The 13,942-nt window shown below is 37.6% G+C and overlaps 1 protein-coding gene across 1 annotated transcript; it reads left to right on the top strand.

The window, feature by feature from the left end:
* Nucleotides 1-419: 419 nt before the first annotated feature.
* MS3_00003636 (uncharacterized protein) lies at nt 420-13,364 on the top strand. Its single transcript, XM_051211479.1, has 7 exons — nt 420-469; nt 7,210-7,346; nt 7,384-7,451; nt 7,495-7,593; nt 7,633-7,770; nt 9,568-9,691; nt 12,329-13,364. Exons 2-7 carry the CDS (start codon nt 7,244-7,246, stop codon nt 12,472-12,474), a joined length of 678 nt encoding a protein of 225 aa, XP_051073262.1. The 5' UTR covers nt 420-469; nt 7,210-7,243; the 3' UTR covers nt 12,475-13,364.
* The last annotated feature ends 578 nt before the right edge of the window (nt 13,365-13,942 follow it).

The raw sequence follows: 13,942 nt of genomic DNA, 5'->3' as shown, positions 1-13,942 counted from the left end.
GTTTTTATTCTGAAGAACAATGTTCCTTATGCATAAAGATCCTTATACTCCGGTCCCGAATTATGTGCACGTTTTCTAAGGCTATCCTTATTTGTAAACAACATTCTCTCACATCTCAATTCAGTATATCTACCATGAGTAGCTTGCGAAGTAAATAAAGTACATGAGAGTGGAATACCTTGTCATTTTTAGTGATTTTCGTGGGACTTTGATCGAAACAGGATCATTTTCCTCTTCTGACATACAGTGATTGATCCAACAACCTTACCTCTTATTTAGTCTACTGTTTATCCAATACACCAGGACTTATAAGTGTTAAAGGAATGTAAATACATAAATATGATTCTTCATTAAAATGTCTACTCCCGAACAATATCCAATCATACACTTTTAAAATGCATCGACCGACGACCCTTGTAGTTTTGGCGGCTTTCCGAGGTGGTCGACTCATCCGCTCGTCGAATTTCTGGTTAGTCTTTAGTAGTATGGTAGTTTCCACATGGTTCGATGTAGAATTATATAGATTTTTGTCCATAGTCATCCGCTAGTTTTACGCAATATTCGAATCAACTGCACCATATTCACCGTAGGTATTTAAGCAGTAGTGTAATACTTAGTACTACATAAGTTCCGTTCTTCATGCCTCGTCGGCAGACGTAGAGAACACCAAAAAGAAGCAAAGCTCATACTCTATGCAAGTAACAAATTCGAAAGGAGCTATTGCTGAATCCAGGGGAACGCATGCTATTTAAAATAAACAGTGATATTCTTCCTCACTGAGTAAATCCTATTATTTTGATCGTGTTACGTATCAAGACTACTTTTTTCACTTGAGTTGAATTTATTCCAGTTAAGTTACCCTCTAAGAGTATCATTTTTGTTTCTAAAGTTTTTTATCGTCGGTACTTTTCAGTGTTTTGTTTCTATTGTATTTGTTAGCACTTTCGGTTCTAATAATTTACAGTTCCCCACTTTTTTGGTCATCAGTTTCTTTTGTCCCTTAACGCCCTTTTCTTCGCACAACTTTCTAGACTTACGGCGGCACACGTACTTCAAGCTTCTCGATATTGAGATTTTGTTTCATCAATATCCAGTAGCCTAAAAATTTTCCCATATTTTTCTCTTACGGAGAAGGGTGCGAACCTCCCCACTGAACCATAGTGGAGAATTTTTCGGACCCCTTGGTGTAGTTCAAGGGATGTGGGACGCAGTAACTTTTAAGTACAAATTTCAAAATACATCCTAAACTGTTTCAGTTGGGAACTCGGGCTCTATTATCCAATTTGCTGACGATGCTTTCTAGACGTTAGGTCTGGGTTGGGCTGACGCGTGCTCGTTTTTGGCAACTATATTAAAGTCAAAGATTAGAACTGCATGATCATTTTTACCTAGGGATGGCATGTAATTGAGGTTCATAACGTCATCCTCGTAATGGGTCAATACAAGATCTAGTAAGGATGATTCAGGGTCAGGATCTTACCTAATCACTTTCACATGTTGCACTGGGGGCACATGTGATAAGTAAAACAAATAAGTAAGAATGTCAGTATAAAGATTGATTGATGCCCGACCGAAGCTGCTACCTTGACGCGGTGGTCGGGCTTGCCTATCGTGATGACCCAACCGAGCTATATTGGCTGGAACACATGCTCCTGTAGGTTCTACCATGCCAGGCAGGTCGATTGGAGAACAATAAGACTAAAAGCAGCAACTCAAGGTCTGAGGGCGAAGTCGTACTGCTGACTGTAAAGGGTTGTGACAGCAGTAAGGTGTTTCCCAAAGACAATCAGCATCTGCAGCGATGCTGCCTTCCCACAAGGAGGGGTGGGGTTAGAAAAGGTTGACCCTAAAAGTGTAACGCCTCACCTTACCTCACGGATTTCCGTCTCCGGCGGTAAGGCCCTTTGAAGAACAGAGCTAACACGTTAAAAACCTTCCACGAAAAGGCCGTGCGCGACCGGCCTCAAGCAGTTGTCCCTTGGGCACTGCGGTCACGCTCCCAGGTCGTCAAGACCAACGCTAATCCAATTTCCTTTTCAGGTTCCTCAAGAAATACCCTTCCACGGTGTAGGCAGCTCTCATACCCGTGACAGCACACGAGACCAAGTTGGTCACATTCAAATCCTTTCTACACCTCCTAATACCTCTCTTATCTCCATGACTAACCCTCCTCACGTCTCTGTATCACCTCGCACCGCTAGGGCAAACGATTCGAGTACGCGGAACGCTATTCCTGGTCTCCTGAAACCACGCTCTAATCTACACGTAGGAGCTTTTAACGTCCGAACACTGCCAAATAAGACAGCAGGCTTCCTTAGCTAGGACTTTAGAATCCCGCGCCATCGATGTGTGCTGCGTCTCCGAAACGCACATACAGGATCCAAGTAGCGTCATTCATTTGACCTCACCATGTCAAAATAAAGAACCGACTCGATTCACACTTCGTGTATCTGGAAACCCAGATTCTGCTTACCGTGGCCTCGCCGGCGTAGGTATAGCATTGAGTCCCAGGGCAGAACTAGCTCTCTTAGAGTGGATCCCAGTAGACAGTCGTTTGTGCGCTGTCCGACTGAACGGAACAGTAAGGATCCGGAAAGATAGGGACACTCGTCGTTGTTTCTTCGTCGTCTCTACCTATTCTCCCACTGACTGCAGCTCAGATGATGTAAAAGATGAGTTTTATAGAAAGCTCTCCGACCTTCTCCGAAAAGCTAGGCACTCGGATGTAGTAATAGTGGCCGGTGACTTTAATGCTCAAGTAGGTAAACTAAGCGATAGGGAAAGACACCTGGGTGGATCTTATAGCATCGTGGCTCAAAGAACAGATAATGGCGACCGTCTGTTGCAGCTATGCTCAGATAACCGCCTGTTCCTTGCAAATACTAACTTTAAGCATAAGGAAAAACATCTTTTAACATGGCGACCCCTAATTCGTCCAAACGTCGGACCCAAATAGATCACATCTCTATCAGCCACCGATGGAAGGGCTCGATAGAAGACTGTCGCTCATTCTGGAGCACATGCTTAGATTCAGATCATGCTCTAGTACGAGCGCGTATTTGCCTGCGTCTTACTGGACGTAGGAAAGACGCTGCAAGGAAACCTCTTAGGCGCCTACTTAATGATAGTCAAGCTAAGAGTATATTTCAGGAACAACTAGGAAAACAGTTAGGCAGCCATGTATGTGATGCCCACCCCGATGCAGCATGGAATGATATCCGAAAAGCTGTGGAAACAGCAGTGATATCTACTAGTAAGGTAAACCACATGCTTAGGGAGAAACACTGGATCTCAGCAGCATCTATCGCACTGATAGATGCTCGGAAACTCATTCTACCTGGCTCTGAACATAATGAAGAGCGGAGTCAGTTTAAGCGCAAGCTGACAAGAAGTCTACGCAATGATCGTGAACAGTGGTGGGTAGCGAAAACAAGAGAGATGGAAAAGGCAGCGGCAATAGGTAATAGCAGACAATTGTTCAGACTTGTTAAGGAAACCGACTGTTGGAGAAACACTCAGAGAAAGATGGACATATTATACATTCTCAATCCAGGAGATTGGATCGATGGGCAGAACACTTTAGGGATCAGTTCAACTGACCTTCAGCCACACTTCGGTTTCCCACGGTCTCCAGTCAACCTGAATGGCAAGTTAATGTAGGTCCTCCGTCTCCTTACGAAGTTGAAAAAGCCATAGGAAATCTGAAGCGAGGGAGAGCAGCAGGCCCTGACAGGTTTACTCCTGAGATTTTTAAGGATGGTGGTTCAGTATTAGCAGTGAGATTAACTGAGGTCTTAGGTAGAATTTGTGAACTGGACGTAATCCCATCTGACTGGTCCCAATCACTGATTGTTCCAGTCCATAAGAAAGGACAAAAGTCCTCTTGTGACAATCACAGAGGAATCAGTCTGACTAATATAGTGTCTAAAATATTAGCTTCAATAATACTTCAACGCCTAACCAAAGCTCGTGAAGAACAGACTAGAGAAAATCAGGCTGGTTTTCGACCTGGACGTGGTTGTATAGATCAGCTATTTACACTACGTCAGGTTCTAGAACACAGACACACATTCAGACGCCCCACAATGGTAGTATTTCTCGACCTTAAGGCGGCATTCGACTCTGTTGATCGTGAGGTTCTATGTCAGTGTTCGTCACTGAAAGGAGTACCAAAGAAGTACATTAACCTTATAAAGGCTCTCTACCCGAACACAACTGGTAGAGTGAGAGCTTATGGCGAACTGTCATCAGAATTGATTACCTCAAGTGGTGTTCGTCAGGGCTGTACACTCCATTCTTGTTCAACTTTGTCGTCAACGTACTTTTAGAGATAACACTTTCCTCATCTAAATTTACAGGGGTTGAACTTCTACCGGGAGGTTCGCTTGTTGACTTAGAATATGCTGATGACATAGTTTTATTTAGCGAAGACGCTGACAAAATGCAGAGTCTTCTGACCACCCTAGGCAACAATGCAAGCATGTTCGGGGTGCGATTCTCCCCCTCGAAATGCAAACTGTTGCTTCAGGATTGGATTGCATTGACACCCGAACTAATCATAGGGAGTGAAGTAATTGAGCATATCGATCGCTTCACTTATCTTGGAAGTCTCGTCAGCCCTTGTGGTCTGGTGTGTGACGAAATCTCAGCACGAATACAGAAGGCTCGACTAGCTTTTACCAACTTGCGTCATTTATGGCGTAGATGAGATATCCGTCTATCAACCAAAGGACGTGTTTACTGCGCAGCAGTTCGTTCCGTCCTACTTTATGGCAGTGAAACATGGCCGGTAAGAGTAGAGGATATCCGTAGGTTACTAGTATTTGATCATAGGTGTCTTCGAAATATTGCTCGTATATTCTGGGACCATCGAGTAAGTAATGCAGTTGTTAGGAAACGGGTACTAGGTAAGGATGGCAAATCAATTGATGAAGTAGTGGAACTTCATCAGTTGAGATGGCTGGAACACATATTACGTATGCCCAACCACCGACTGCCCCGGCGTGCAATGTTTTACGGTGTAGGAGTAGTTTGGAAGAAAGTTAGGGGCGGCCAGACCAAAACATGGCACAAGTCCATGAAGTCACTGACAAGTAGACTGAGTCATGTTGGTAGGTGTAGACTACCTGGTTGGGGACCGCGAGATGATAGCAACCGATGGTTAGAGACCCTGAATGACATGGCTCAAAATCGTTTGCAATGGCGCAGGTGCATCCACTCTTTGTGTTCTCCCAAATTTTGATCTCCTTATTCCTCCTTGTCTCTTTTTTTCTCTTCCCAAATTTATTTCACTGTATTATACTCTTTAAATAACATCTCCAAACACTAATTTTCCTGATTACTGCTTATACTCTTATTACCTCTACCACTACGGGATTTGAATCGACCACTGCATCTCTGTGCTAATGTGGTGTGACAACTTGAACTGGTGTACGTACGTACGAAGTTCTACGTTGTTGCTGACTGACTGGTAAAGATTGAGGTATACTTTATTAGTTGTTTCTTCGTATGACAGCAGCCTCTGTGATCGGGTAATTGCAATCTATAAGTGTTTTTAGCTTTCAAAAATCATGTATCCACAAAGTAACAAAATGAACCGCTCTATATTAGCTCTAATGGTCACATGAACACGTCATTTGCTCTGTGGGTAACGTAAAGGACAAATCAGCTTTGTGTGTTCGTTTTACGTAGTTCCTTTAGGACTTTTGAGAAAAAACAAAAGTCACTCCTTTTAACTCTGTTTTCAAATCAGTCGTAAGGTTATGCTTGTCATTTTTGATTGTGTATATACACTCAAGTTGTTCACAAAATAATTTCACTTTACTTGAGTCAAGTTTAACGGTTAATTTTAGCCTAAAAAAGGTTAGTGATGAAGAATTGTTACCCCTAGAAATCTGTATGCGCATAGGAAAATCGTTTAAAAATTGAATAGCTAGTTAAGATCGACCAATTCCGCATGACGTAACCACTTTAGGTACTAGTTTGCTTTAAGCTGAGATTTAACCAAGGGATTTTTTAGTAATCTTGCTAATAAAACAAGACCACGAACCCCAAAAAATGTCGGGATCTGCTTCTCCAGGTTAATTACGAGTTTCATGACATCACTTAGTTTGAGACCCAGCATAACACTTATGTTAACAACGGATGGTGGTTATTTGAGTGACTTATCTACTCTGAGTCAATGTCAAATACTTTACCCAATCTTTGGTCTAGATATCTTACTGGTAAAAAATCTAGTCAACTGTTATAATCTCTCTTTCTTACGGTATGACCCAGCTATACCTATTGCTTAATATTCTTGGACACCAATCACTCGACAGGTCCCCAAATCAGAACGCGGTTGAACAGGAAAGAGATTATATTCCAAATAACAAGGTTAGATGGAAGTAAGAAGCACAATAGGGAAGACGTCAGTATATTTATAGTTTTTACATGAGAAGATTCCAGAGTATTCTCCAGCTATCGACTAGTGCTGATTGGATAAGAATTAGCCAATCAGCCTGCACCAAAGCAATCGTGCATTGAGCTTGCTTTAATCCAGTCTATGTTCCGCTAACATCAACAATTCTCACTACTACTGATTTGCGTTATTTCAAATCACTTAGAATAATGTTAATCGGGATTTCAAAAGTAGCACAAAATGCTCGTTGTTATTTTGCCCCTTAAAATGAAAATAGGTTTATGAGACTTTTACATGTACTGGTACATGCGACCCCCCCCCAATTACAGTCAAAAACATCACACCTCAATTATTTGGAACACCGTCAAATGTACCTCTAAAATATTACTTCAGTCTCCTTTACTTGTTTACATGTACAGTGAAATTAACTTCTGAACAAAACGAAGACTTTATTTTTTTCTACCCTTACTTGGACTTTGCTTTAAAAGTTCATTACTAAGTTAGATGCCCTATTTCATTTCTTCACAATGTTATCGTCTTAATTTGCATGACACGTTACCTGGCACATCAGTTTTACTCAGTTTCTCCTGTACTTAAATAAACACAAACCGCATTTGTCATCTCTGTGTGCATAATCAACTGTGTACGCCATAAATCAATAAAATGCAAATGATTTGAAAACGTGGAATCAATCAACGTGACGTATATAAAATCTCCCACTATGTGTAATTTTTGGATTTTTGTTTGTTTTACATGTAATGATATTAAAATTAACTTCTCTTGTTCACTTATTTGTGAATTTTATTTAGACATAAATAAATTCGTGTTGGTTGGTTGTTCATAATGCACGAAAATGAAGTACAGACGGTGTCCGTTCCAATTGAGGTCGCGCAAGAATATGTATCAAAGCTACTTGGGTTTGCACCTCTTCAACTTTCAGATGATTGTAATCCATTTCTGTGATTATTCAACATTCCTTTTAGTGTACAATGTGATCATTACTCATTTGGAACAAATGATAGATGAATTCAGTGAGAAGTTATTGGATAAAGTTTGGTCTCTTCCCTGTTAACATTATAATGGTCTTCTTTTAGTTTGGATTAAAATTTACGTCAGAAAAACTTCAGTCGCTCACTTATTATTTAAAAGAAAGACTTGAAGACCGTCTTGTAGACATGTTTGATTCTTTCGATGTAAATATACCGTAATGAATATAAATCAGATTATTTCAGATATTTTTAGTCGGCAAGGTACTGTATCTGAGTTCTTCAGTAGTTCTCAAAGATGATGAACTCCAGCTAGTTTACTCTGAAAAACGTGACAAAGCTATTGAAAATCGTATTATCACTTACACGAATAGAATTACAGTAGTGAGTAAAATGCTTCGTTATTATAAATATTCGTCACCTTATGTTGTTTTTTGTCTACTTTGATGCTCACCATACGTTTTAAGTATAAATAACCGATTCGGTGAACTGTTGCGATTAAAAGTTTGATTTAGTTACCAAATTATAAATTTATTCATTATACTATTGTAGCAACTAACCAATTGATTTTACAACTTCTGAGTATCTGTTGTTATTTCGTGTTTCCTATTATTGGAATGGTCAGTCATGATCATTGTAGAACATGGTACATATGTACATTAGTTCAAGTTGCCGTGCCGTATTACCATATCGATAGATCCAAGAGTAACATATTTTATTTATTTATTTGAACACATAAATATTGGTACAAAGGAACACCGAATACATGTGCGCCACACTAGTCACTTGATTTGTGTGTAGGCTGTGATACTGCTGGGGTGCCCAAACCAAAGTAGATGGTTTTCTTAGAAGTCTACATCCAGAGCCTTTGACCTACATGTCCAATCCACACGTCAGTGGAGCATCGTCAGAAGATGCGGTCTCATGGTGGCCGGTGATCAATGATTGGTTCACACGTCATTTGTTCCCTCAGGATCCTGGAGCCCATGTACACCATTGGTTTGGAATGAGGGTTTTCTAACTCCCCTAGGTAGACCTTCCATATCTACCAACCAACCCGGTTAGAACACCGGACATTCGCTTTTCGTCTTCTCAATTTCGTAAACAACACCCCCGTCACGGGAAGGCGGTGAGTAGGACTTCTCTGGCAGTAGTTGTATGCACTTGGGAGCATTTTGAGAGGGAGAGCTGACTCTCCCCACCCTCCGCCGTACCAGGGCATTTGGGGGCGATAAGAAACAATAATATCAGTAGTAGTAGGAAATATTTAGCACGGATAATGTAATTCGAAAGGAAAGAATAAATTTACTCAATATGATAATTTAAAAACTCAAGATCTAAGGGAAGACCAAGAGTGAGTGAATCTGTCCCACTTCAATCAATCACAAGCCATGTCACCCAACATCTCCAACCATTGGTTACGATAATCGTTTTGACCCTACTCAGGTGGTCTGCACCTACCCACATAACTCAGTCATACATTCAATGATTTCATGAGCTGATGCCTTGTCTTGGTTCGGCCATCTTTATCTCTCTTTCAACTTACACCAAAAAACACCTGTTATGCTAGGTTTTGGTTTGATTTATGTCATAGATGTCCTAACCACTTCAACTGAAACATTACAAGTGAACTATTCATTGTTTCTAGTTTGTAAATGTAGGTCTGAGCAGCATTTCCAAACCACCGCCCCTCTCAAGTGATACTATTGGTGTTCTTATTGCTTAAAATATACCTCAATCCTAAATACTTTAGGACTTCTTACTAATAGCCTTTATCCCTGTAACGGCTAAATTTCCTCATAAATATGATTTTTAACTTTTAAAAATAAGGTTTTAATTCGTTTTTTGCTCTATCTCCCTAAACATATGATCCATTAAGTTGTCTAATTCCCACAACTTACTAAAAATACGTTTTATATACTTGGTTGAATTACTCTTCAACAAGATGACGTTGTAAAAAGGTGTTTTAGGGAACCATTTCTAATAACTAATATAGTTTACCCAGATTAATTCAGTAGTATATATAACTTATAAGGATGTAGTGATTCGTAAACTGTGTTCTATTTTTTTGGTTCCATAGAAGACAGTAGACCACATATTTTCTTGGTCTTCATGTGCAATATATACATTATTTGTCTATGGATCATATATATTCTACCGAACTTTTTATCATGATTTCAGCTTAAAACATGTCTAACAAAAATTGAACAAGAAACAGCTAAGATCAACTCAATTGTAGATAACATAAAGAATATGAAGAAACACATCAATCAAGCTCTGGAAAATGTTTATGGTGTCAGGTCAGGTGAGTCTTAGCTTCAATAGGATTCTTCTAAAATGAGGTATATTTGCTAGCCGCGTTCATGTTATGGCGATACTAAATGATATATATTGATGAATTATTGATAATCGGGATTTAAAAGATAAAACCATAGACTTTGAATCTTTTTGTATAGTTCTTTTCTCTGATAAAAGTGACATTACATTGACCAGTTTTAACCCAGTTATCTTGTATTACATTTCTTGGTTTACAGTATTGACGTTGCTGCCTATTTTAACAACCGCGAAATCGTAACAGTCAAGTTGGATTAAAAAGTTCACTTAGGTCACTGCCATTTTTAAAACTAGATTAATTCCTTACATACTAACGCAGGTGTTTTTTGTTAAGTGCAATTGTTGAAAGATCTACTTTTTTTCATTTTTGTTTTTCAATATCTTCCCGTCCGTCACATCTGTACTTTCAATAAGCTTAAATTAATCACCTATGTATTAAAATCTGAGTTATCTTCCTTCTCTCTAGTAGACTTTTTACGTCCTCCTGGAATGTGAAGAACTGTGACTGATGAGCATTATTTGGCTTTTAAAATGATGCACAAAATTCTAATCGATTAGTAAAGCCTAACTTTATGATTTAGTCAACCAACAATTGCTCACAAAACTGAATCTACTGTTTTGTTACAATTATGATTGACAATAGAAAATAACAGATCAATCAACCGTACAATCGCAGTCGTTTTCTTTCTACAAAAGATTGAGGCACTTTCTCATACAAAGGTACATTTTAAACAAAATGAACATCATTAGAAATTACCTACGGTACGATCTATCGGTGTTCATTACTATCTGAAGGTCATTAAATGTTTTGCAGACTTAGAACCTCGGATATATGTCACTTTTCTATCTGTTCGTGGAAAATGACTAGTCTAATTGTACAGTTTAAACGCTTCATTATTATTTGTCCCAGTATGTTGTAATTCCATAACAATATTGTAAAATCTTATCAGAGCGTCTGACCACAAGATGAAGTTAAGAGAGAAAAATCCGGATCAGAAGTAAATTTTATATAAAAGGCGATATTACCATTACACAAATACACACAAAATGGTTAAGAATCTCTATTTGTGAGGTGTTTGGGGTGTTAAGCGCATTTGTAGTGATTGTCAATAATTAAAACAAAAACTGTTAACAACTGAGAACATGGAAACTGCTACACATAAAATGTTCGAAAGTTATCAAAATTGAAACTAGTTACTGAGTATTAGTAAGTAGTATATAAATATACAGAAAAAGAATCGAATAAGGAATAAAAACAATTATACTGGTGATTTTGAACTTAGATTTATTCGTTTTCTTATTACTGATGAGTTATTGTGTTAGCGATAGTCCGTACTGTCTACAAAATTTTATATTGTTACAAGAAGAAACATATGAGACAATGTCATGAATTTTAATTATCCTAAATGAAACAATAATTTACTCATTTTCAGTGAACTAAAAATACATGATCAATCTAGACGTTTAAAAGTAGCTAACTAAAGGCGAAAAGTTAAGTGTTTATATGTAAACTATTTAGAATTCTATATGTATAAACTTATATGTCGTTTTAAGTAATTAACTGTTATTTTTATCGTTTAGTTTATATTTTCCGACCATACAGTGTGTTATATCACTAATTGCTTGTTAAAATCTATGAAATAAAGTATTAGCGATTTCTGAATTATGTCAACTAGTTTTCATTTGACACACAATTATCATTTTCAGAATGTGCATTTACTTAAAATTTAACATCATAAATCAAGTTGAGCACAAAAAAGTAAATGTTTTCATTAAACTGATCTATAGTTTACGTCCCATAAAATAAGTATACCATCATAAAAACAGGGGTTATTCAAATTAATGTCTTCATCAATGGATATACCTTTCTTTAAGATCTGTTTGTTGAAAATATCATATGTAGCAATTGTAAGTGATGTGTTAACCTGCCTACTTATCTCAACACCTTCCTCCTACCTTGAACTTATACTTCATTTTTTGTAAAATTGTCAGCTTGTTTTAAAACAAGACTTGCTGATTTTCCTCCTAAAAAAACACAGTATCTACAGTTTATTTTTTTTAATGTGCTACATAAATTAGAACACAAAGACTTTTCAAGTCTACATAAAATATGGTCAAATTGTATAATATACAACGGGAAATATTCCATCAGTAATAAGTAATATCTGGTGAATTTGATAAATTCAATATCGTCAGTTCTTTACTTCCAGACGTTTAATTTATCCGTATATAGAATTTGTAATCGGAGAAGTAATCAAAAATACAATAATCTAAATGAGTTAACCAGTAGTAGTAGGTAGGTGATTGGTTTAAACTCGGTTCCACTTAATTCATTTTGTAGTAGACGCGTAATGTCACTAAACTGGACACATGAATTTGTGCTTGATAGTTAAGTTACATTATTATTTTTATCATTATTATTATTGTATGGGTAAATACGTGTTTGCGTTTTAAACTACATTCGAACGTATAAATCCAATGGTTAGAAATTAAAGTGTACATGAATTACCAACTACATTCTTAACTCTTACCATCGTTAACTATTTAGAGATTTTTTTTAATTTGATATTTGTCGTTGTTCATTTGTTTTACAATTATTGTGATTTAGTCGATGAATTATGTCTTTCAATATATGAACGGAACAATTCAATAAATCGATTATATACTGCTCTAACTAATACAAATGTATCCAATCCTAATTTTCTATCAATTTGTTCACCTTTAAAGAAGAGAAGAAAACATAACAGCAAATGATTTTTCGTTGAAAGAGATATGTATTTACTGTACCATATGATATATATATATATATATATATATATATATATATATATATATATATATATATATCGTACAGTACTATGTAATCTTACAAATGTAATATATAAATCTCGTGTATCTGTTTCTTGTATATTCATCGTTATTTATTTTAAAAACTAATATAATATATTCAAAGTTTCAATTAGTACGATTTTAGTTTTACCTTATGTATACAGTTTCCTGATGAATGACTTTCCAACTTTAAGTACGTGATGATGTCTTACTGTGCCCTGTTACACAAACTATGGGAATTACACTTAACCAGTTTGTAGTTAGTGTTCGTAAGTGAAGTATATAAATTGCTCCTAAATTCAAAGCACTTCTGTGAGACTGGTTGGAACCTGCTCCTACATTCACTTTTTGTGTCATGTTAAAATTAATTGAAAAGTTTATGTACTTAAGTAGTTGTTTTTATTTGTGATGACGTAACAAGTGAAATCAATCTACGTATAATGAGCGGCTTATGTTGATCTGAGTCATCTTTGGCGCTATCGTGATTTTAGTTTGTTTGTAGAAGATCAGGTTTACAACATACTGTTTGGGAGCAGCTTTGCTACATGTTTATGAGACGTGACCTCTCCGATTTGAGGATGCTCGGCGACTCCGTGTTTGATGATCGTCATATCCGAAGGATCTCTGACATTCGGTCTTGGCGCCATGTTAATTCCGAGATTCAGCAATGTGTGTCCGAGTGTAGTGACGATAATTGAATTGCTGTTACCATCGATTTCGGTGGCATTGACATGCTTTACGAATGTCATCCCAGCGACCTATATGTCGTACACCATGTCTGGATGTTTGTAATGAATGAAGAAAAGTGGAGAGATGGCCGGTTCAGATGATGGCACTGTGGTATGAAAAGTAGCTGTATAAAGCTAGTATATGTCCTTTCGGCACGACTCCACGTTTGGGGCGATTGGGACTGTGCCACTCTGGCTTGAAGGATTGTCGGACATGAGTCTGATTAGACATCAGCGGGGATTCAGCTGCAGTTTTTTCAGATTCGTCATAAAGTAAAAGGAACTTATTAAGTTGTAAGATGTCCTTGGTTATCTCGTCATTTGAACCGGACCCCTGTCATACATCGTAGTCACTCTCCGTTATTTCTGTTGTTATTTGTCTAGTTCTATAGTGCTAACACGTTTGGTCCACAGTTGTACCAGAATGTATGTATATTAAATAAAATGAAACAGTTTCCGTCGATGAGATAACTTATTGTAACTACCGCTTAAATTATGAGTGTTACTACTCATAGAACTGTTAATTGATCATTTATGTCACGATTTATAGTCAGCTACAGTGTCTAATGATACTCATGGTGCTTTTTCTTACTTTCTGGATCTGTTGCTATCATTGATTTATCTTTAGCTCTTGTCAATCTCTTCCTGTTAGGTCCTCAGAGAGG

This window comes from Schistosoma haematobium, chromosome 1 (genome assembly GCF_000699445.3).
Source record: "Schistosoma haematobium chromosome 1, whole genome shotgun sequence".
Taxonomy (NCBI): domain Eukaryota; kingdom Metazoa; phylum Platyhelminthes; class Trematoda; order Strigeidida; family Schistosomatidae; genus Schistosoma; species Schistosoma haematobium.
Note: the sequence above shows the minus strand (reverse complement) of the source record. Positions and strands in the feature narration are given on the sequence as shown.

Coding starts and splice junctions, on each gene's coding strand:
- MS3_00003636 (XM_051211479.1), top strand. CDS start 7,244: ATGCACGAAAATGAAGTACAGACGGTGTCCGTTCCAATTGAGGTCGCG. Junction 7,452..7,494: donor GTGAGAAGTTATTGGATAAA/GTTTGGTCTCTT, acceptor GTCTTCTTTTAG/TTTGGATTAAAATTTACGTC. Junction 9,692..12,328: donor TGTTTATGGTGTCAGGTCAG/GTGAGTCTTAGC, acceptor ATTGTGATTTAG/TCGATGAATTATGTCTTTCA.